The sequence below is a fragment of the Crocodylus siamensis genome, chromosome 4, assembly GCF_052110815.1.
Source record: "Crocodylus siamensis isolate JL-2025a chromosome 4, ASM5211081v1, whole genome shotgun sequence".
Taxonomy (NCBI): Eukaryota; Metazoa; Chordata; order Crocodylia; family Crocodylidae; genus Crocodylus; species Crocodylus siamensis.
The window spans coordinates 77,880,784-77,906,565 of record NC_143398.1 but is presented as its reverse complement, the minus strand read 5'-3'; the positions used below and the strand labels follow the sequence as shown (position 1 = coordinate 77,906,565).

At 40.7% G+C, this 25,782-nt stretch overlaps 1 protein-coding gene across 1 annotated transcript in view; it reads right to left on the bottom strand.

The window, feature by feature from the left end:
- Nucleotides 1-25,782, bottom strand: part of TMTC2 (transmembrane O-mannosyltransferase targeting cadherins 2) — a 376,219-nt gene that overhangs the window by 72,546 nt on the left and 277,891 nt on the right. Inside the window, exon 8 of the mRNA XM_090042631.1 lies at nt 12,234-12,355. Within this exon, the coding sequence (XP_089898757.1) occupies nt 12,234-12,355 (122 nt within the window). The remainder of the gene's footprint in view (nt 1-12,233; nt 12,356-25,782) is intronic.

The following is a 25,782-nucleotide window of genomic DNA, read 5'->3' as shown; positions in this document are numbered from 1 at the left end:
TATAGTAAAAAAATAAGTCCTAAGGGAAGTGAAAAGTAGGGGTGCACCGATAGAGATTTTTCGGGTCAATACCGATAGTCAATATTGAAGGAGTCATATCAGCCGACATCAATCTGATTTCTCATACAGCTGCCTCTAGCTGGTAAGTCTGTGTGGTGGAAGGGAAAGGGGAATGGAAAGGGTATGGGGGCAGATCAACACCCACCATGGTGAGGGAGGGGATAGAGGCAGGGGCAGGCGTTATCCAGGTGGGGTTCATGAGGAGAGAGGTGGCTCCTGCTACTGCTTGCACCCTGGGAATGCACCGGGGGGGCGGGTGCCCCCGGATCTGCATGGAGTAGGGTGGGCTGCAGCCAGGGCTGCACGGGGCTCTTCCCGGCAGGGGCTGGGCTCAGAATGGGCACCAGCAGCACTGGGAGGATGCTGCATCCTCCACAAATTTTGCTGCTGCTCTGCTCCCAGCACTGTCGCCAACACCTGGCACAGCCCCGGCTCAATGCCGTGCCTCCTCCCACTTGCTGGAAAGAGCTGGGGCTGTTCTGGGTGGCTGGTGGCAGCAGCACTGGGAGCAGAGTGGCAGCAAAATTTCAGGTGGATAATCTGAAGGTTATTAAAATTGGCTTTAAGCAGATTAATACATGTGCAAATACTAATAATGGCACTGTGCTACCCAGCGGTCAAAGTACCATCCTTCAATGCTGCAGGGAGAAGAAATTGAGGAGGAAGAGAGTGATAGAGACACCTGAACCCTGACCCCAGCCACTATTCTCTCTCTTGGAGTAGTAGGAGGGAGACAAATTCAAGACAAACTTCCAATAATTAGATTTTACACCTGAAAAAAGATTGTAACAGATTTATACATTTTCCATACATAAAATCTAATTATGCGGGAGACTTCTTATATTTAGAGTCAACTTAGATCAAGTAAATATGGTAATTTTACAACCTTTTTTGTTCTGCTTTGTTCTTTTTTTGCCTTTCCTTGATCTCCTCATTCTTTTTTTTTTTCAGGCTTACACATTTTGTTCTACTGGGATCCGCATTATTTTTTTGAATAAATAAATTAATCTGTGGCCATCCTTTTGTTGATACTTGAGTCCCAATAATTCACAAACAACCTTTACATATTATTTGGCTAATATTCAAGACTGACAATTCATACTCCTTTCCTTCTTATTAGTCAATAGCATAAGGTCAATGCAAAACACCCAGGTAAGACTTTGGCTAGCTACTGGATATAATTCTAAAAAAATGAGTATTCAGGTCTAACTTTAATTCTAATACTTGAATTACTTTGTTTAATTTAATTTAATTCTAAACAAAGCCCTTACCTAATATATTTGGCACTTTAATTATATTTTTTAAAGTACACTATAAGTATTAAGCCCAAACATTGTGGATTTTATCTGATATGATTACTGTTGAGTGGTTGAGAGCTGCAATATGGAAACTTGATAAAGCAATGACATTTTTCTTCTAACTTTTGGGTGAATTTCTAGGCTTGTAAAAATAATAGAATAATAGTACTGCATGAAGCCATGTGAAATGCAAGCAAACACTGTGCAAATTTTTCCTAAGGAATTCACCAGCCCTATAATTCCTTAATTGTAACATGCCTAATTTTACAATATGGGGAAACTTCTTAAGTATACTTGCAAGTGTATGAATTTAGTCTACTTGGACTAAATGAAATCAAAACCATCAAGATGCTTTGATCTATGACCTCAGTATAGTGTCAAGAAGTAGAAGCTGAGCACAGCTACCATCGCTGCATATTGTAGTATATGCTAATAGCTTTTAAAAAGGAAGAGACTTTTGAGCTTAAAGTAAAAAAAGCGCAAAACTTTGTTTATGTATGAAGCTTTCGTAGCACGTTTGCCGAGTCTTTCTGCCTAGAAGATTTGTTCATACAATGTAAAATGAATTAGCATGCTCAAGACTGCACTTGGTCCTGTCAATTTTGACAAAGAGACTCATTTATATGTCTTAGGAATGGAAGTCCTGCAATTTTATAGCCTTTCTTTAGAATTATGTTTTCTTTTTTAAAGTAGAAATAAATTACCCTAATATGGCAAGAGGCTCAGATCCTATAGCTGTAAACCCATGTTCTACCAGTTGACTGACTAGGTCAACTAGACCTATCCTGGCTAGATTCAAGGTCTCAAAACAGCCTGGAAAATACAGAACATTTAGGCATTATCTGCCTAAATTCTGTTTCTGAGAAATAAATGAATAAAGCAAAACTAGGAACCTAAACCCCAGAAAACTGGCTGCTTTCCAAGTTTTCTAGCTGAGCTACTAATCATGCTTTTTTAACCATTAAATTTTGCCATTCTTGTGTATTTTCTGGAAAAAAATGTATCCTGGTAAGATGTAATTTTAATCTATGAATGTACAATGTTACCCAGCAATGTGTGGATTGTGAAATATGCGTGACTGCTGATACTAGGTAAGAAGATCATAAATTCATTAGCTATTCATTTGGAGCACAGTTTTCAATCATCTGAAGTTTTATCTGTTTTTCTGCATATAGAGAAAATATTGCTGCCAGTTTCCTTTTGGCATTTTCTCTCACTAAGAAAAGCTATCAAGACACATGACAAATGTTTACCTAACAGGATAGTCCAGACGTTTAATTTTTGTAGGGTTTTTTTTTCAAAGAACTTGGCATGGGCTTAACTGTGATCCCAAATGAAGTCAATGGAACTTTTAACATTTACTTCAAAGAGAGCAGAGTTAGGCCACCAAAAAGCACCTCTGAAAATCCTACTTGTAGAATGCACAGAAAAATCTAACCTTAAAATGCTATGTATTGCTTTGAAAGGATAGTTAATTATGTTATTGTGTGTTCCCAAGTAGCCCAGGGAAATGAGAGTGAAATATGTCCTGTGAAATAGGCAGCTCCAAACCCACGTACTACTCAAGCACCAATTTGGATACTTTATGTTGCTGAATTTCACCCTCAGTGAATAATATTGATGGAAAACATCTGGCACCAACAACATATATGTGAATGACTATGTATAGTTAAAGGTTTGACAACAACAAGCTATAAAAACAACTGTAGAGAGTTCATTTTGATTTACATTAAAGATACTTTACATTATTCTACATTAGCAGCCTAAAGGAACCTCAGAGTAGAAACACACTGTATGCAAACCCATTAACATGGGATTTATATCAATTTTAAGGCTATCCATCCTCTTTCTACTTTTAGATGTAAAGCTGTCTTAGAAAGAGAGACAAATTAGACCTAGGTGTTTTGTTATATATAGTAAACAAAATAAACTTACATGAAAATGCTCAATTTATTAAATTTCTGAGTGTATTGGAATGATCACTGACTGAGAATATCTACATTTATTGAGGTCTACATAATTTCAGTTGAAATGTCCCATTGCTATTACAAGACAGACAGCATCCGCTGAGTCCTGTGGTCATATACTTATAAGCACAAGAGTAGCAGTGTCCAAGATAAGCATGCTTAATATGTATATTAATATCAGACAATAGACAGTATTCAATAAAGCTGAAATCATATCACATTATTAGAAATTATACATGTACAAAGTAAATATATATAAGAATTCAGGAAACTTAAGATTTAGAAAGGGACTGGGTTGTCTAAAGGCCCTAATTGACCTCAGTGTGGTAGGCACCATGAATGTAACTCCTTCTCTCACCATCTCACCCCCTAAAGTACGCATAGAGGATCCCTGCAGCATGTGCTTAAACTCCCAAGCAAAAACACATTTTGCACTTTTTTCAATAGAAATAGTACTATGAAAGTAAATAAGGCATTATTTAAAATGCGCAAAGTTTTCAATTATGTTCCTTTTCAGGTTGTGTGAAAATAGCATGATTTAAGCTGTACTTTAAAGTCAAGCTAGTATTTTCTTCTTTTTGGCAGAAACAGTTGGAAGCATATAAAATGAAACTGTTTAGTACTTTCCTTATAACTTCATATGAAGCACATACAAAACCAAGAACATTTTCACAAAGAAAAATGTAGAACACAGATTAGACTTTCTGCTTCCTATTGTTCATTTTATTGCTTATGAAATGCAAGCTTAAGATCCTGCTGTGCAAATTGTCCTTAAAGGCAGTAGTAATATTAGCTACACACAGATCTGAAGCTGCTAAAAATCAACTTCAAATGATGGCCTGAATTCATATCGTTCTCTCACTGCACAATTACCATCATTTTAAGACTGACAGTGCAGGATGAATCATGATTTGCATTTTTCAGAATAGTAAAAGCTCTGTGCACCTTGCTGTGACAGCAACCATTTCTGTTTAAGAATATCTCTTCAGCAAAACAGGACATCAGCTTTTAACTTAAAATGTACTAGAGTCTGAGTCTTAACACTGTCCCTCTGAGATTTTTGTAATGCAATTTTGGTCATTAAAATTTGTTTCAGCAGGTAGACAAAGAAAAATAACTTGACATGAAGGCCATTGTCTCAAGTAGGGAAGAACAGAAAAAGGATTATACTAGTTTTTTTACTGATGACCTAGTACATTCAATTTATCAGTGAGATGTCTTTATTTTAAAAGTATTTTGTAGAATTCATTATTGGAATAAACAAAGTCCATCAGAGTTGAAAATGTAAAAAGCATGTTATCTGAAATTCCAAGCTCATTATTTGAATTTGAGTGTTAGAAGAAAGTTTCATAGTTTCTAGGGTTGGAAGGGACCTGAGTAGATCATCTAGTCCGACCCCCTGCCATGGCAGGAAACAATATTGGGGTCAAACAACCCCAGCAAGATGTCCATCTAACCTCCTCTTAAAAACCCCCAGGGTAGGAGCCAGGACCACCTCTCTTGGAAGTTGGTTCCAGACCCTAGCCGCCCTGACCGTGAAGTAGTGCTTCCTGATATCTAACCCAAATCTACCCTCTGCCAGCTTGTGACCGTTATTCCTGGTCACTCCTGGCAGTGCTCAGGAGAACAGTGACTCCCCCAATGCCTGCTGATCTCCGCTGACTAGTTTATAACAGGCCACTAGATCCCCCCTCAGTCTTCTCTTGTGGAGGCTGAACAGGTTCAGGTCCCGTAGTCTCTCCTCATAAGGCCTGCCCTGCTGCCCCCTGATCATGCGAGTGACACTCCTCTGGACCCTCTCCATGCTGTCCACATCCCTCTTGAAGTGCAGCGCCCAGAACTGGATGCAGTACTCCAACCGCGGCCTGACCAGTGCCGCAGAGGGGGGGAGGATCACATCTTTGGACCTGCTTGAGATGCATCTGTGGATGCATGACAAGGTGTGGTCGGCCTTCCTGACTGCCTCCCCACACTGCCGGCCCATGTTCATCTTGGAGTCAATTATGACTCTAAGATCCTTTTCCGCCTCTGTGCTGACAAGAAGGGAGTTCCCCAACCTGTAGGTATGATGCCGGCTGTTCCTCCCCAGGTGCATCACCTTGCACTTGTCTGTGTTGAATCCTATCCTATTCACATCCGCCTACCCTTGTAGCCTGTCTAGGTCTGACTGAAGCCTGATGCTACCTTCTAGTGTGCCCACATCCCCCCACATCTTAGTGTCATCAGCAAATTTGAACAGGGTGCTTTTCACCCCCTCGTCCAAATCGCTGATGAAGATGTTGAACAGTGCGGGCCCGAGGACCGAGCCCTAGGGGACCCCACTGCCCACGTCCTTCCAGGTTGAGAAGGACCCATCCACTACCACCCACCTCTGGGTGTGGCCCTCCAGCCAGCTGGCAACCCAATTGACTGTGTGGGTGCCAACACCACAGTCCCCCAGTTTCTTAATGAGAATGGGGTGAGAGACAGTGCCAAATGCCTTCCAGAAGTCCAGGAAGACTATGTCCACTGCTACCCCTGCATCTAATGATCTGGTAACCTGATCATAGAAGGCCATCAGGTTGGTCTGACAGGACCTGCCACTGGTGAACCCGTGTTGGTTGCCTCTAAGCATGCAGTCCCCAGCTGGCCCCTCATGGATGTGTGCCAGAATAATTTTCTCAAACAGCTTGCCTAGGATCGAGGTATGACTGACTGGCCTACAGTTTCCTGGGTCGTCCTTCCTCCCCTTTTTGAAGATTGGAACCACGTTGGCCCTCTTCCAGTCCTCTGGGACCAAACCAGAGCACCACAAGTGCTCATAGAGCTGTGCTAGGGGTCCTGCAATGACCTCGGCCTTAAGGACTCTAGGGTGGAGACCATCCGGGCCGGCTGACTTGAACACATCCAGCCCCTCCAGAAGCCCCCAAACTAGTTCCACGCTAACCTTTGGCCCAAGTGTACCTCCCCTGGGACCTGAGGGGGGCCCAGCAGGGAGGTGGATGTTCTGGTCCCTACTTAGGAAGACGGAGGCAAAGAAATCATTAAACATGTTAGCTTTGTCATCTGGTGTGACGACCAAATTTCCCAAAGAGTCCTGCAAGGGCCCCACGTTACCTGGGACCTTCTTTTTGCCCCCTATGTATTTAAAAAAAGGACTTCTTATTGTCCTTAATCTGAGAAGCTAGTCCTAATTCCATCTTTGCCTTGGCCTTCCTAACTGCCCCCCTACAACCCCAGCAACTGCAGAATAGTCATCTCTGGTGATGATCCCTTCCTTCCATTGGGTATACACCTCCTTTTTAGCAAGGACACATTCTCGCATGCTTTTGGTGAGCCACAGAGGCTTGTGTGCTCTCCTGCTCCCATTGATCCTCATTGGGATTACCTTCCTTTGTGCTTGGAGGATCGCCCCCTTAAGGAGCAACCACTCTCCTTGGACATCTGGCTCCCCTCCCCTCTGGGACCTCAGTGTCTAGACAATGAGCAAATTTAGCAATCCAATACTTTAGCATACTATTTTGCCTATATTCCTTTGTTTTCAAAACTATAAATATTTCCAGTGTAGGTTAGGAAATCATAGCCTGAAGTAATTAGCAAAAATTTTGCAAATGTCAACACACTAGGCAAAGGCTTGCCACTCCTATAATCCTAAGAGTTGCTAACAAGCAGAGGAAAACAGAAGGTATAAGAAGCTGGTTCAACAGCCAAGGATTGGCACTATGGAAATAAATTAATCAAGTCACACTGCTGTTACTAAGTGCTAATACTGGCAGCAGAAATCGTGGGGTTAAAATTAGGCCACTACTGCAGTTTAAGTCAGAAAATAAAACATTACTGAATTTGTGCACTTTACAGTTTTTATTTTACAACTAGTGCTTTGTATGGTACAACTACCTTTGGATTGTACCTAGAAGTTTGGCTAAGGTGTGTCTTCTTTTAACTCGCTGGTCAAGGAAAGTTTTCTTCCCACATCATTGGTCACCTCCGGTGTTATTCCCCTTTTAATCTCCTACCCCCCATCTCTTTCATAATAAATCTGATAACATCCAAAAATATTTCCTAGCACTCATCTTAACATTCATTTTACTGTAAGTTACAAAAAAGGACTGCGAAAGATTTAAGTTCAAGCAAAATGCGACTAGTATGAAAGAAAAAGAGATGTGTACAAAAAAGTACATTTTTCCAAATATTTGAATAAATAAATTAGAAACAACCCCAATAATATACCCCATCATTTACTAACTCCCTGCCCTTTTTCTGTTGTCTCAAAACTGTTCATTCTATTCAAGGCAATAGCTCTAGGTAGCAAACTTCAAATGAAGAATGTGCCTAAAGGTAACCATGGCCTGAAATTTATTTTTCCTAGTGGACAGGCTAGTGGAGAAAATTTGTTTTTCCTAGTGGAGAAACTCCAGTTTCTATCTTCACTCAATCCCAAGGGAATCTAGGGATTAATTTCAATTTCACATTTCACTTAAGCCACTGAACCACCAGCGGCACATCCAGATGAGCGCAGTTGTGAGGTGTGTGGCACTGCAAACACTTATGCAGCGCCACATACTGAACAGTCTGGTGCTCTCCATGCTGGAAGGGGGTGCTGCTCGAGCATGTGTTGCACCGAGGGGTTTTTTTGGAAACCGGTGCAATGCATGCTCAGCCAGTTCACACTGCTGAAAAGCAAAGCCAGGCCTCTCGTAGCGGCACTGTGGCTGCCACCCAGGCTCTGCACGGCAGAATTGCCGCAGCTTCAGTCCCAGGAGGACCCCAGGTAAGGCTGCTGGAGCCAGCCCAGGGCCCCACTTTCCCCCCCGCTACCTGGGGCAACTTGCCACGTGCCAAAGTGTGCGTAGCACAGGCTTTCACCCCGCTGCTACTTATCGCTGGGGAACCAATGTCCGTGCACATCTGGATGTGCCCCAGAAAGCTGTAAAACCTAACCGGGACAAACTAAATTATCAACATAGAGGTAAAAGACTTCCTGTTCTATTGCCAAAACCCTGCTCCATACAGCAATCCTGGAAGATACTGATGTCTGTAGGAAATCCAGTAAAATATATTAAGCTCCTTTCCCATTATTAGGCCATAAATCAGTCCCAATACTGAACAATTAACGACTGAATTTGAATGACTTAAAAAAGCCTCAACTATCCATATGAAAAAGTGAGCCTAAGTTGTAGTCTAAAGCTGTACAAATAACTGATGTTTTAGTCACTAAAAAAAAATGGTGTTAAAATACTTCATTTCTAAATAATTTGTGACCAGACACGGATTTAAAAAAAAAAAAAAAAAAGGTTTGAAACTGGAAAACCAGAACATTTCAAAGCCAATTTTTGACTGAAAAAATGAGGCAGAAATGATGTAAATTCTCAGATAATTTGTGCATTTTTCAGGGATTAAACATTCTTTTCTGAAAATCTTCTCCCAGCTCTAACTAGAACATCAGTTAAATAGTGTCTTGTTACTTACCTTCTGGAGCATTACGTAAATTATATTCTGGAAGGGTTAAAAAATACGTGTATTTTCTGCCTTATTTTGCTGTAAAAGGAATAAATTTGAGCTGCTTCCATATGCACTGCACTGACTGTATAATGACAAGAAGTGACAGTAAAACAAAGGACTTTAAGGAATGATGAAATCAACTTTGATGGAAATAGGCAGAGAGCATGTGTGTAAAGAGCAAAGGCTGAGTATTTCACTGGCCTATGGATTATCTTCCTGGTGAATAATTCAAATCTCAAGGTTGAAAATAGCTTCTTTCATTTTTGTTAATGATTCACATTCTTTTCTGAATATAGAGCAGATCCTGGAGAGACAGTCCACCTCAGAGATGTCTCATGTTTAATTACCTGTAGAAATGTACATTTTTAAATACCACTAAAAAGTTTTGTGCATATTTACTTGTTTTCAGTTTTTCCCCGTGGTAAGGGCATACTACCAATCCAGAAGCCTGAGTCTGTAAAATGAAATACTTTCAGGACCAGAGGACAAACCTGAAGTTCCCTGTGGCCAGTTCTCATAATTTAGAAGGAATTAAGCTATATACAAAGTGGTAGGAACTTTTTCATGGCATTTGCAAGGCAGCCCAGATCTTATATTCCAATTAATCAACCACCCTAAAAGTATATTTAAGAAAAAAGGAAGAGGTGGGGGGGAATTTTTTTTAAAAAAGAAGAGATTTGGATTCTAATAGAAAGAATGCATCCAATCCCCTTCTATGTGTTCTAGTAAACTAGAATGTGTCTCATAAAAAAAATGCTTCTAAAATGCAAGCAAAAAATTCAACCTCTCAGGTGCAGAACGTGGAAAACCATGCCAGAAAAAAGAAGGTGCACAGGGAAATTCTATTGTATATTCTTTTTGGAGTTTAATATTACATGGATGGGGTCAGTATGTTCATGTACATATCAGCATGTGAGAAATTATATCTGAAATTGAGGATTAGAGTGAAAAATTACAGTCCTGTGGAGTGAAAGCAACAGACAGCGTGATGACATTAAGAGTTCAACTCTATTGTATTTCAAGCTAAAAACGCTAATCCAGAGCCTTGATGGCTCTGTCAAACATTGAAGCAACAGCTTTTCATAACCTTCAAAATGGTTACTTCTTTTTATTTTTGCTTTCACTTGCATCGCTCATCTCTGCACTTCCATAATTAAATTATTTGCTCCTTACAATTCCATGCATCTTAAGCAGGAATATCACAGGTGCAAATGTGGTTGAATTAAATTCTATCTTGTAAATTCATTATTTTATTTAGACTGTATCCAAATGTCCTTTGCCTAAAGATTGGGGCAGAGAATATTCATGAAGATGGGTGAAACGGAGATGGTGGTATGCACGTTTAGAATAAAGCCAGAAGATTGAGGAGTCTAACAGGGCAAAGTAACAGCAACAGTTTTAAAAAGGAAACTTGTCAATAAAAGTGCCATTCCACATGACAAACAAAAGTAACAGAGAAACATCATTTTGGAGAGAAAAGCCCAGAGGAAGCAAATGGAATAAAAGGAAAAAAGTGAAGGAGGAGAACAGAAAGACAAGCAAAAATATGGAGCAAATTTATCAGGAAAAAGAAGAGAAAATCCAGGGCAGGGAGACAAAAAGTTAGCAATACACTACAGTCCTATCTCAGAAAGTATGCCTGAATTATATTGGAACAACAAGATAGTGTGTTTTAAGACATGAAAATTTGATGACATGACATGAATACAGCTGGAAAAAAAAGTCCAATAAAGTCATATTATGGCAACTCCAACTCTGAGAATGTAAAAAAGGGTTACTTAAGGCTTTGCCAGGAACACCATCCTGGGAAAGCTGCTACTAAAGGATAGAGGCAGGTAAGGTTCTTTGGTTAAATGTGGTATCTTTTATTACACTAACTGAGTAGTTAGAAAAAAAGTCTCTGCAAGCTTTCAGGTACAAACACCCTTCTTCAGGCATAGGAAGTCTCTGCTGTTCTGAGATTCCAAGGAATGAAAGACGATAAAAGTTCATTCCTTGGAGTCTCAGAACAGCAAACTTCCTCTGCGTGAAGAAGAGTGACTGAATCTGAAAGCTTGCAAAAAACCTTTTTTCCAACTGCTCAGTTTGTATAATAAAAGATATCACATCTAACCAAAAAAACTTTCCTGCCTACATCCTTAGACCAACATGGCTTCCACAAAAAAAACAAAGGGTAGAAGTAGGTGCAACATGAGACAAGTAAATGGGAGTCAGCTCCTAGCTCTGCTACTGGAGTTGCTGCATGACTTCAGGAAAAGTGCTTAATTTCTGTCTCTCAGATGTTCATTCTGTAAAATGAAGGTACTGTTCTAAAATACCAAAGGAAAAAAAACCTCAAGAATGTTTGCAAAATCATTATCTGAAAGTTGACATGTATGCTAATGTATAGTTTTAATATTAATAGGGTCATTTGCTATCTTAACTGATTACCGTAAATTAACTTATTCTTATTACATGTCAATTTAAGTAGATACAGTGGTTCAGAAGCACAAGACTAGAAAGAAATTTCTGCATCATCAAGTCCCAGTCCCTGCTGTTGCATGCACCATGTCATAGCATACCTTCCATAAAGGTAGACAGCTGTATCTTAAAAGCAGTCTGGCTTTTTGTCCTCATTGCTCCCTTTACCACTACTTACAAACTTATATTTCTTTGCCTTTCCCTTTACTACTACTTACATTTCCTTCCCTATATAAAGAAGTCTTGTGAGACTTGGATGCTTTTGCCGTATGTTAATGTTCTTAATTGGAAGATACTGGCTGCATACACACATTCAAAGAACCTGGGAAAATATTCCCCGGTTTGCTCTTGTGTATTTCTGTGATGAAGTCCTGAAGAGTGGAAAGCTTGTAATATGACACTGAAGCTGGGAGGGACCCGGTACATACATCTCATCATGCTCTGCAGGCTTCATTAGTCTGCCTCTGACAACAGATCACAGCAGTGCATAGGGCAATTCTGACCGGCTATCCCAAACTACCCATGGTCAGCCTACATTTCCATTCAGCACAATGCCAAGATTGTGAAGAGGAAGTGTTCTGGAGCAGCAGAGTCCAGCAAGCAATACACTGTCTCCTTGAAGAGAAGGGGAAGAAGCTGGAGGACTATGTTCTCTTCTGAGAACATATGTACATGACATGTACAAACATTTGCTGTCCCAGAAGGAACTCTCCTGGGAGTAATTTAACCCTGCTTGTTCCCATGTTTGCACTCCTGGAGTGCCTATTTTTACCGTGGAGTGCCCATTTACCCCTGGGAGAAAACTCTTGAATGTCTGTACATACAGCGACTCTCCCAGGACAACCTGAATGCATAGGAGGCTACTACCGAAACATGAGCATAATAGGTATAATATCAATTTCTACCCCAAGAATGCCCTGCCCATAGAACTTTTGAATTTACTCTCTGATGCTGCTGATTCACTTACCGTAAGAGCTAGAAGTTTCCCATATGTAAGGTGTGCTGGGATGTGATCGTCCTTGGACCGCAGTGACTCCACATACCAGTGTTCTGCTTCAGGCAGCTTGCTCAGTCTCATATAGGCTTCACCTACAGAGTAAAACAAATTAGTCAGGGGACATAGGATTTTTGTCAATGTATTGTGTATCCACTTAGCATATAGACAAAGATTTCTAAGATAACAGACTACTTTGAATACTTGCAAAATGGAAAACACTCAACCTCATGGATACCTGAGTGATAGAAACAGCATTATAGGCACATTGAAGATGAAAGTCTTGTCAGAAAGGAGCTGAAAGTGAGAACCCCAGCTGCTCATATCAGTCAAATTTCTGAAGTAGCCACATTTATATCACATCTACTGTGCAAAAGCTATTTCTTTTCAATCAGTCTACATTACACAGCGTGACTGTCAGTGAAAATACAAAATGTGTTTGTGCTAAACCATAACACACTGAGATGATAGTATTAAAAAAAACCCCCAAAAGTAAAAAAAACAACCTGAAAGAGGTTAATAGTTCTAAAACTATATAAGAATAAGGGGAGAGAATCTTAAAAAAAAATTAACACAGCCATTGCTGAGTCTTGTTCCCTGCCATCACTGAATAAAAGCATCAATGCTTTAATCTGATTTGAACTTGGTGAGGTTTTGGGAAGTGAACCAGTGAGAAATGATCAAAACCTGACAAACTTTTTAAAGTAAAATCCTTTGTTCTGAAAGACTCAGGAAGAAAATGTACAAGGACAGCAACAGAATGATAGAAGTAAAAGAACCATGCACTATGGGACAGACGGTTGTAATCTTGAAGTTTTTGAAAAATGCATTTAATGTACTGTAGAAGAATCCATTTGAAGGGACAATCAAACTGAATCTTTCAAAGCCATGAAGCATGGCAGCTTTCAGAATACTCCTCTGGATTTACATAGAGTGTTTTCTAAATATACCAATAATTATAATAAGATAAGATTTTCAACAGTTGAATAAGCTGACCCATATAATCTCCCTTCAAAATAAATGATTATGTATTTTTCTATTTTCACACAAAACATATAAGCATTTTATACTGGAAAGTGTTCTAGTTTTATGTTGCTGTAAAATAGTGTTCTAGTTTGAATATGACCAGGTTTAATGCATGTTTGCTTTGTTGTACCTTGTCTATTTCTCAGTCTTAAAAAAAATGTTGCAGGAGGAAAGCTCCTTTGTTTAGACCCTTTGTCTAGAACCCACCCTTCTGTTTACTGGAAACAAGAAATCTAGCTTTTTGTTACGTAAGTAGGGGAAAGCAGACCCACTAGCTTAATTAGCCAACTGGGCCATGTTCATAGATTATAGAGTTGGAAGGGACCCAATGGATCATCATGTCCAATCCCCTGCCCCAGGCAGGAAAGAGGACTGAGGTCAGATGACCCCAGCCAGGTGTCTATCTAGCCTCTTCTTGAAGACCTCCAAGTTAGTTGATAGCACCACCTCTCTTGGAAGCCCATTCCAGATTCTGGCCACCCTTATTGTAACAAATTTCGTTCTAATGTCTAACCTAAATCTACTCTCCACTAGTTTGCACCCATTATTCTTAGTTACTCTCTGGGGTGCTCTGGTAAACAGTACATCCCCAATTCTCTGCTGTACTCCCCTGATAAATTTATAGGCAGCTACAAGGTCACCCCTCAGCTGTCTTTTGTATAGATTGAAGACATCCAGATCTTTCAACCTCTCCTCATAGGGTCTTTCATGGAGACCACTAATCATGTGAGTGGCCCTCCCCTGAACTGTCCCCAGATCCTCTATATCTCTTGAAGTGCGACTCACAAAACTGGACACAGTACTCCAACTGCGGCCAGACCAATGCCGCATAGAGGGGGAGCATCATCTTCCTCAATCTGTTGGTCATGCATCTGCTAATACACAACAAGGCTTTGTTGATGGCCTTGTTACATTGCTGGCTCACGTTCATCTTGGAGTCAACTATGACTCCAAGGTCTCTCTCAGCCTCTGAGCTGCTGAGGAGGACATCCCCCAACCTCTAGGTGTGCTGGGGATTCCTTCTTCCTAGGTGGAGTACCTTGCTTTTATCTTTGTTGAATTACATCCTATTACATTCCATGCTTTGATCTAACCTGTCCAGGTCAGCCTGTAACTGCTCCCTGCCCTCTCATGAATTCACTTTGCCCCATAATTTGGTATCATTCATGAACTTGGAGAGAGCGTTCACCATACCCTCATCCAAATTGCTGATGAAGATATTAAATAACACTGGTCCAAGGACCGAACCCTGTGGGACCCCACCTCCTTCCAGGCTGAGAATGACCCATCAACCACCGCTCTCTGGGTGCAGTCCCTAATCCAGTTAGCCACCCACCTGACTTTGTAGGCATCCACTCCACAGCCTGTTAGCTTCCCTATGAGACTAGGATGCGAAACTGTGTCAAAGGCCTTCCTAAAATCCAGATAAATGACATCGGCCTCTGCTCCTGTGTCAAGGCAGTATGTGACCTGGTCATAAAAGGCTATAAGGTTTGTCAGGCAGGATCTACCCGTGACGAACCTGTGCTGGTTTCCTTTCAGCATCATTTCCCCTGCTGGGCTTTCACAAATACACTCGTTGATGATTTTTTCTAGTATTTCCCAGGGAGAGAGGTAAGAATGACCGGCCTAAAGTTACCTGGCTCCTCCCTTCTCCCCTTCTTAAAAATGGGCAACACGTTGGCCTTTTTCCAGTCCTCAGGGACCTGTCTGGAGCACCATGAGACCTCAAACAGCTGTGCCAGTGGCTCAGCAATGACACTGGCCAGTTCCTTTAGCACCTGTGGATGGAGATCATCCAGGCTGGCTGACTTGTACCCATCCAGCCCTTCCAAGTGCTCTTTAACTAGATTTTTCAAATTAATTGGTTAAGCGAAAAAAACCCCACTAGAAGCCTGATGGGATGACTGATGTCACCCCAGGTACATAGGAAAAGGGAGCTGGGGAAATCCTAGGGAGGGCATATCTATCTGAGACTTTACAGCAGATTTGCCTAATTAGCTCTGCAGTAAAGTCTCTGTGTCTACACATGCAGCCCTATTAGATTTCAGTAAACAAATAAACACTGCCGTAGTTTAGTACTTATAAATACAAGTACTATCCTGCGGCAGCGTTATTTACTGCACAGCAATGCAAATGCAGATGTTGATGGGGCTGGCTGGGGCATAAGGGTGCTTCAGTGTGGGAGCTGTTTGCCAGATAGCCCTACAATGAAGCACCCTCATGCCCCAGCCAGCCGCTCAGCAGGACAATGAGTCAGATCAGAGCAGCCCCAGGCTGCCAGGCTGACTCCCCACCCAGACCCCACTGCCAATCAGGCTGCTCTGACCCAGCTCAACATGCTGCAGGTACATATGTAAACGTGGCACCCAGAAGCAATTAACTCTGGCACGATATTGTGCTGGAGTTTATTGCTTTGCATTAATTGCACATGTAGATGTACTCATAAAGTACTCTATAAGGTGCCTAAACTCTGACTCTTACCTAACCCACAGCCACCCAGAGTTGCAGTTTATATGGAAAAACCAGCTTGATGAATAAATGGGAGCCAGAAGAAATTCAGCTGATAATATGTAAAAAAAAAAAAAAAAAAAAAAAAAAAAATCTCCATCAAGCATATTCCAATTACAGGGTTCTGGGTTTTTTTTAATGTCAAATTAGTCTAAATTTGGGCACCAAGACGATAAAAGGATGTAGGCCACTCCACCTGCCCCAACTAAACTGTAAGTTCTCTCTCCAAAGCATGGGGGACCTATGACATTAAACCCCTTCCTGCACCAAAAAAAAACAAATCAAAGCAATTCTGGTGACTCTTATTTTCCTTGCCTAGACTTTGATTCCTTTTCTTCCCCTAATAGTCACATTCGTGGAAATGCCTGAACCAGGTGAATGGATAGTTTTACAAAAAAGGGTAGAATTTCAACTCAAAAAGTTAGTTTGGCAATGTTCTAAGCAACTGAAAACTGGGTCATAAAAAGGGAAGAGCTACCAAACTCAAGAGACAATTCTACCAATGCCATTTAGAATATCCTCATACTACTGACATAAACTAGGTACTTTCCAAACTTTAGAACATAAAAAGTACCATACTGAGTCAGACCAATGGTCCAGCTGGCCCAGTATACTGTCCTTGATACTGGCTGGGGTAGATGCTTTTGATAGATAGCACTGGACTGGATATATGTAGAGAAGTGGTTCTCAACCTTGTCAGACATGAGGCACCACCCGACAGGCTTGAGACACCTCACAGAAAATGCCAGCTCTTAATTATGGTGTTTTTTGGCTAAAGAAAAGCAACAGATAAATTATTCTGTTGGCAAAGATCTCAAAAAGAACACAACAGGTTAAAATGTTGTTCATGCTTTGGATTTGAAATCTCTGGGTTTATCTTGTGAATTTGGTTTTCACATCTAACAGTGCTAACATTGTATAGTACCCTGAGGCACCCTTGAAAGCATCTCAAGGCACCCATAGAAAGTGATCTATCCCCTATTCATTACCCTCCCTGGCATCTACTTTTATTGGTTTAGAGATGCCAGAGGACATATCTCTAAACTCTTATGGAAAGATACAACTTCTCAGAAACAAAAAATTCTCATGGTGAATTCTAACAACAGGAACTGAACTGAAAAATATAATCTTGAAAGAAAGTTAGGCAGATTAAACTGCTGCAGGGTTTTTAGAAATCAAATATTTCGTAGCATAGCCAGATAAAATGACCTCCTTTTGGAGGGTACTTTAAGCTTGGAGGGTACCCAGAAGTTCAGCTATGAATTGATTGACCTGAATGTCAAGCTGTCCACAAAAGAAGCTTTTTAGAAGATTTTAAAATCACCCTTTGTTGCTGGCCACATTCAAGGGCTTTTAAGGAAACTGTGTTTTCTGCCTATAACTCTCCAGGTTCTAATTGCTTATAATAGCTTTTTACCATGCCACTACAGTTGAATGAAGGTTTGTAAGAGTGCTACTACTATAAATCTCTTTATTGAAAGATTTAGAATTCTTGATGCTAAAAAAAATCATTTCACATTAAGCAAAGATGCAGAGGCTTAGCCATCCCCAAAATTACAAAATGTGTATTCAATCAATATAGCAATTTTCTTGGTTAAAGTGAAGCACATCAAATAAAAACTTTTCCTGTATGAGGTACATTTTTGTTATTCTATTGCATTGCTATACACAGACACAAAAATATATTCACACATACTTGCACATACATGTACATAAGCGATACGCAATATATCATTAGGATATGATGCATATCAACTTTGTTTGCTATCGCAAAACATTTCAAATAAACTGAGTAAAGTTTATCCTTATTATTGTACATTTGTATTAATGATGCATTAATAGAAGGCTTATTAGAGTACCCATTGTGAAGAGACATTGCTGAATGGAAACTCTCTTTTCCATTTAAACTAGCACTTACTAATTGCATCATTTACCTAGTCTGAATTAAGTTTACATTAATTTGTAAAGTGCTTTCCTCGTAGTAAAACAATAAAAAGGTAAAAAAACCAAAAAACCTAACATATCAATTTGTTAATGTAATTTCTAAAATGTATGAAGTTCAACAGTATTAGTCCCTGCTTTGATGCAATAGTTTATAATAGCTTAGAAGAAAAAAAACATTCAGGTAAGGAAGACCATATTATAAGACACCTCATATACAAAAAAGGGAAGAAAAAATACATAAAAAGGAAACTAGACCTTGATTCAGCTGATGGGTGATCCCAGGCTTTCATTAATTTTTACACTGAAAGGATCTACTTACATGCAAGTTTGCATATACTGTTGATATGGGACTAAAGTAAAACATCAACATCAAATAAGACTTTGATTAAGCAAGTTTTTTTGTGGAACAGTTATTCAATTCTTGTATTTAATGTTCTGTCAATTTCAGACCTGAAAGCACTGGAAGCCACATCTCATAGGACATCTAAAACACCTCACCTAACACAGGGAAAATAAAATAAAATAAAATAAGGGGTAATCTATTTGTACAACATGTTTCAAATACTGGAAGAAGTTATTCAGTTGGGTTTGTTGTTTTTTTTATTATACCCACTTCTAAATCAACCTACATTGGTAAGTGATTGGTTTAAATGACTGAATTAATCAAAGGCAGCTGCCATTTAACAAGATGGTGTAGAGTGATGCAGTATCTAAAACAACATATACAGGCTTTTTTAACCACTGCTTCCTTTAGTGCTCACTACCAAGGCCTGCATAATAGATAAAATATATCCTTTGCCTAGATTTAATGAATGAATTTTAAATTGGTTTTCTTTAGAGCAACAGAGAAAAGATCAACCCCGGGATTTCTACTACCATTCCAAAAGCCAGTACTTTCATTTTTGTAAACCCTATCAAAGCTCTTGGGATTGAAATATCACCATGCAGTATGGGTAGCCATTTTAAAATATAAGCAGGAAAATAACACTTAAATCATCACAGAGTAAGTAGCTAGCAATGACTCAACATTAAAGCAGTAATCTGAAAAGAAGACAATAAGAGAATGATTAGTTGTGAAAGAAAAATGGAAAAAATAAGGTGGCTCCATAACATCATCATCCATTACTTTATAACGTAATGAAATAAGGTGTTCATACTTAGAATCCAAGAAAACAAAAGAAAACAAAACAAAAAACCCACAAGGTGTAATTTTCCTAAACACTGTGGAAAACAACAAAATTGGGCACCCATTTACTATGAAAGAGGAGGGACTAGAACAGGGGCAGGCAAAATATAGCCCATGGGCTGGATCTGGCCCACCAGACACTTTCATCCAGCCCATGGTGTCCACCAATGAATTGTACCCTGCCCAGCCTTTCTGAGGATGGGGGCGAGGTGCCCATGTATACACACATGGGTGGAAGGGCCCAGCCCAGCCAGCAGGCAGCTTCCAGGCAAGGCTGCTGCTGCTGCAGCTGCAGCCACCACATACTTTATCAACTTCCCTGGCATCACTCTCCCTCCAGGCAGCAGTTACGGAAGTGGTGGGGGCAGGAGTGGAGCTACAGCTGGGCGGGAGCTTGGAGCATGGGGCTGGTTACAGTGCGGAGCTTGGGTGGGCAACTTGTGGGTGTGAGGGAGGATGGAGGGGTATGGGCCCCCCCACAGTTCCCCTACGGCATGCAGCCCTGGCATGCAGCAGCAGCAGCAGCACACTGGAGCACTCAGGACAGTTGTGCAGCTCCAGCCAGCACTCCACATTGCAGCGTGGGGTGCAGCCCCCACTGGGCCATCTCCACCACCAGTGCTCTCCATCGTGCATGTGCAGCCCCTGCATTCATGTGGGGTGGTGGGAGGGAAGCTCCACACATTGGAACTGACTTCTTTCACAGCAGGGGCCAGGAAAGGTAGCTGGCTCCAATGCGCAGGGCTTCCCTCCCGTGCTGCGTAGGTGCAAGGACTGTGCATGCATGGCAGGGAGTGCCAGCGATTGAGATGCCCTGGTGGGGGCTACGTTCCTCACTGTGATGTGCAGTGCTGGCCAGAGCCATGTGCCATTGGGCACCATCACCTGTGCCAGGAATGAGCACCTTGCCTGCTGCTGCACCATGGGAGGGGAGGAGTGTGGGGGAGGCCCATACCTCCCACCCTCCCTCACACCCCACAAATGCAGCACACCCACACCCTGCCCCCAACTGCCCACTAATACACCCCCCAACATACTCTATGCCTCCCACATACAGCTAAACCCCCTCACAAACCACCCCCACACACACATACCCCTCACACTCCACCATACACACACCCACACCCCACCATACACACACACATACAGCCACACCCCCTATACAAGACTAAGACTTTATTTCTGAGTTATTATGCAATCACCTCTATATACCGTATGCAAACACAAATCATAACAAAAATAATTTTGGTAATGAAATTAAAATATGTTATAGTAGGTGTTTGACCTTTAGTGTAGGAGTTGGGTTTTTTTTCTGGTTCTAAGATGGCAATCCCCCCTCCTCCCCAAAGGAGTATTTCTGGGAAGGGGCAAGGAGAAGGACTTCCACTGGCAAAGGTCAGTGGTTAGGGGTGGGACTTCCGGTCCCATGGTAGTGACCAGGGGCAGGGCAACTGTCAGGGGGCAGGGCAACCCATGCAACCCTGGAAAGCTCACCAATAAACTCATTAAGTGGCCCTTCACCCAAAATTTATTGTCTACCACTGCACCAAAAGTTATTCTGTTCTAGATTAAGTTCACCTGTGTTTATTTCTGATATGTTTATAAAGAATAGATCTGTATATCACAAGGTCAACTTTGCTTCAGACAGATACAAGAACTTTTCAAACATACCACAAATAATGCTGTTATTTTTTTTAATACTAAGACAGCCAGAAATCTGAACAACTTAAGCAAAGGCCACCTCCTTGAGGAGAACATGTTAGGTTTATTGATGAGGGGATACTATGGGACTATGAATGTAACAGGATTGTTTTTCAATAGATGCCACATTCACATATGCTTTTGATCATTGACTTCAGTCTTTCTTGGGTAGTGGAACCCCTGGAGATGGAGATGCAAAAAGACAAATGAAGATATATATTATCTATAGTAAGAAGAGATGCATTACAATCTGCCTTTTTATTCTTCCTCTGCAGCATTGTTAAAGAGCTTATAATCTGACACAAGAATTGACTGCTAACAAATTTGTTTAACAAAATCTCAGAACAATCTATTGGACATTGCAATGCCAAAAATGGAATTCAAAATATAATAGAATAAGGAAACAGAGCTAGGAAAACAACACCTATTGAAAATGCTCTGTACATTTTGTATTCTTGATTATTATACTGATAACACAACTTTGCAGAACATAATGCATAGACTTTTACTGCACAAGGAGTATATGCATGCAAGTAATAAAACTAAGAGCATAGCTAGCTTGATGCACTGTTTCAGTGTAATACAAAACAGATAGTAATAAGCAAATACTGAATCAAAGCTCCTCTGAAATCACTGGTGCATCCAGTATAGGATACAGAAAAAGGATTTTTCTTTTGTCACAGAACACTGTGATTTATAATTGCTCAGAATGCAGAGTATTGTAGATGCTATTTTGATAGACTGAAGGTGGTCACATTTATTGAGAATGAGTTGATTTTTATAGGCCTCTACTAGCCAATCAGAATAGAATCTTGGAGTTATTTAGAAGGCAAATCTATTTTTTTATATTTGTAAAGCTTAAAAGGGGTAATAAATGAAAATCTAAAGTAAGTCAATTCCAATAAGGAATTTCAGGGCATAATCATATTCTTTCACTGGAGGCCTCCAAGTAACAGAAGTCATTGACAAACAGTGACCTCATCTGAGAAAAGTGATTTGATTTTTACTTTCAGACAAATGTATAATGAACAGCAAGGAAGGAGAGAACAGACAGAATGACTAAGATTGCAAAAATATTAAGTGAATCGATCTCTCACCTTTCATATTACTTAATTTCATGTTAAAGGTTTTTAGTCAGCATTAAAGAGTTAAACACTGATATTGTACCAGAAAAGTGTATTTCATTCCAAAGTGCTCTAGCCAAAAGTACTTAACACTAGGGCCACATCTAATTGGTGTCCCTGTAGCCTTGTTTAGGCACGTGACTACATTTTGGTCTGGAAATCTTATGGTTATATTATTAGTTTTATTCAGACTCCCATTATATCAAAAAATGTGTGCAAGGCAGGCCTACTGTCTTATTCTTTCCAGAATACTGTTCATGTGAAAAAACTGAATTATTTTACAAGGCAGTAGAGATCAATTGTCAAAAAGGGAAAAGTGTGAACGAAAATCCTGAGACTGTTGTAGTCCCAGTCCCTTTAGCAATCCATTACTATAACCTCTGTGTTTAGTCTGAGTATGGTAACAAGAATCCCAAAACAAAAACAAAATCCCCGAGAAGTTTCCGTCAGCCCAAAGTTGATATTTTGCTGTGTGCAGAGAATATCAACTACAGTAACCTATGAAGACTCATAGGTAAAGGAATTGGATAGAAGAATGGAAGAAAAACTTTTCCTTCCATTAGAGTGGAGCTACATTTTTAGTACCTCTGTTATACTGTTTTCCACTCACTTACATTTAGAGAAAAAATATTTTCAATGTACAGTTAGCAAATAATTACCAGCAAAACCCCATGACAAGCATGGTCAATGTTTTGACAACTGTATCTCGAACAAGTGCAAGAAACTATGCTTTAAATAAGTTATCTGGCGTGGGATACGCATTTCACAAATTAATCATCCTTGGCTCTTAAAAAATAAGTCTAGCACAGCATGAACTGTAAAACTATACCAACAAAAGTGTTTCTTGAAGCCCAAAACAATATTTAAAAGTAATTCAATAAAAAGGCATTTAATGGAAACAAGTGGCAAATGGGATAGGAGCCTTAACAATATTAACAGGTTTGTACAAACAGCCACATCCACCCAAAAGTATAATCAAATAAAGTAATAGTTACATTATAATCATCAAAACAGAAACTCTTTCCCTGTCTGCTAAGCCTTCAGACTTCTGAAGTGAACCTCCGTGCCAGATGTAAAATCGGGCTTCCCCTCTTCTTTACCTGGCTTCCACTGAAGTAAGACTGCATTTTTTGTGTTCATGTGTAGTGTAGCAGAGCAAGAAAGAAAGATCTCTGACTTCCTAGATTGATGGAAGAAAATTTGCCATGACAGTAACTTTTCACCAGGCACATGTACTAAATATGGACAGATGCTCATCATGTGTAAAGGCTGACTGGGACCTTCATTTATGGTTACAAGTCTCTCCATTCCTTTTTTGCCCTGGATGTTCCTTCTCAACCCGCACTATACACACACATGTTATATAGTTTACAGTGTTAGGTGCAAGTTACAGAAGAAACTCACAAGAAATGGTGAGCAGAAATGCACTTGAAAATAGATATTCAGCTGCCGGTTGGCAGGAATGGATGGAGGAAAAATAGCGTATGCCTATGAATGTATGCATTTGATAGCACTTTGTCATTCAACAAGCTGAGGAACACTGCTTAGACACCCCTCCCTTTACCTTTGCATTTTTAAAATAAGGCCTAAGTACTCCATATCACCCCTTTTCACACCACTAAACTAGCAGAAGGATGAATTACTGTAGCAGGTGGGCCGGTGTGGTTTTAAAAGCAATGTAATTCAATCAACTGTACAATATCATATTTCCAGGAAAGCAAAAGATGTATAGACCAGACCCTGATTCTTAAGCAATCCTAATATTGGCATTAAAGTGTTCAAGATCCCAGAGGGAGCATTTTATCTTTTGACCCTAGGTTTTAATTGAAACTTTAAACAAAATATATTGCCTTTTTAATTCAGCTGAGCTGGGCTCTGGCCTTTGTAGTGCATGTTGTAATGCCAAGCAAGTTAATCTCTGTAACCTTAGTATGTACTTTTTAATTTATATCAAAGATGAATTCCATAGAGAAAACACATACCAAGCCAACAAGACATGGAATCTTGAATAATTATTTCGATTTCAAAGTTTTAATATGTATTTGTTTTGTGTTTTGGAGAAAAAAAAGAATAGTTGTTTTTTTTTCTCTTGGTACAAAGCCAAAAATCCATATGGTTCCCTTAGCTTGGTTGCTGCACACCTGGCCAAATAAATCACAATGATATAGGACCAAAACCTACATTGCAAGTTTTCATACATATGAACCTTGAACATCAGATGCAGATCTCTTGACTTTTGTACCATGGGGCAAATGCACAGCGCAATGGATTGCTTGGTCCTTTGGGCCAAACATTCCTTATATGTTTAAGACGCAAGCGTATTTTTTTGGTTTTTAGCAAAAAGGAGTCATCAGGGCAGATTGGCACAATGGAGGAGTGAGTCAGTCACCTCTGGCTTGCCAGAGGAAAAAGCCAATAGGAGTGAGCACAGGAAAGTACTGTAACTCAAACGGGGAAAACAGGTGGTGTAAAGGCTTAGCACTGTTGGAGTGTTAATGCTACTGCACTTAGAGATCTGGAGTTCAAATCCTAATTCCGTATAAACAGCGAACGCTTCTGTTTATACTCCTTGAGTATGTCATGTATAGCATATGGGGAAAAGGCTTCACAAAAATCTCCATAAACTGCTGGAATAAGAGTTAACAATGCAAAGCAATGTAAATGAAACATTTTTCTCAAGTTGCAAAACTGTATCCAGTACTGCAAACTAAAGGTGATAAGCAGCCAAGGTTTACAATTCATCAATCCCAAAGTCATCTGAAGAGGACTGTCCTTACACCCACTGTATTCTCAGATTAAATAATTAGTAATGGAGATTCTTGCTTACACAGAGCAGGTTTGAAATAGAGAAGGACTTCTCTTCCTACACGTACTGAGAGTATTCCCAGGTTGTGCCCTTGTCTGCTCTAGGGCTAAGTATAGACAGCCAAAAAGCCTGAGCTGAACTGATTCAATCTTCACACATTTTTCATTCCAGAAATGCAGTCACATGCCTGCAATGGCCCAGGCCAGAAGCTGGGGGACTCTAGAACCAGAGACAACCCCAGCAGGGCACGGGGGCCAGGGCAAAGCAGCCTGCGCAGGGCCGTCCTCCCCATCCCATGGCACACTTACGCCAGGGAGTGAAAGCCTTGGCACATCGGATGTGGTGGGAGGGGTGGCTGCTGGAACTTCCAGCTGGAACAGGCAAACAAACGTCCAACTTGCCGGGCGGGAAGGTGGGCTAAACTTCAAAATGCAGCAGCCGTGGCCTCTCTACCCGGCTCTGCAGGGCCCCCCAAAGCATGGGGCCTGGGGTGGTTGCCCCAATTTGCACCCCACCAGGGATAGCCCCGGCTAGAACATGCTTCCCTGCTCAGCTGGAGCAGCTTGGGCCAAGGCTAGCCCACCCAGCCTGCCAGGTAGGGATTGCGGGGGAAGTGTAAAGCATCCTGTAATGCTGGGCAACTGAGTCAAACTGAATCTGCAGGGGATCTAGGACAGAAGTTCAATAAGCTGATTTAACCTAAATCAATTAAGTCTGGTACTACAGTTTCGGCCACTTTGAAAGCGGTTTATGAGTACTGTTGTCTTACAGATCTGAACTGGTTTCTGATCACTTACTGGTTTACGTGTAATTTTTGTTCCTGGCCTAGGGGATATCAAGCACAGCTCGCTATCATGTTCCTGCAGTTACACATATAGGAGCACTGGCAGATCCCAATCCCTCAAGTTTCCAGGTGTTTATATACTTCAAATATTTCTTCAGATACAATTTTGTAAGTAAGCAGCAGGCAAGCATATCTAAAATGAATACATATTAAATAATACCAGTGTAGCTAACATTAGTTATTTTTGCTTAAATGTTAAAACAGGCTTAAACATCCCTGGCAGGAGTTATCAAGGGGCCCCTCACACAGCATTATGAGCACTCGTGGTGCTCTGGCCAGGTGACTGGTATCATGGTGGATATAGACTTTCTAGACTTCAGGAAGGCCTTTGAGACTGTCTCCCACCCCATTCTCAATTAAAAAGCTAGGCGACTGTGGCA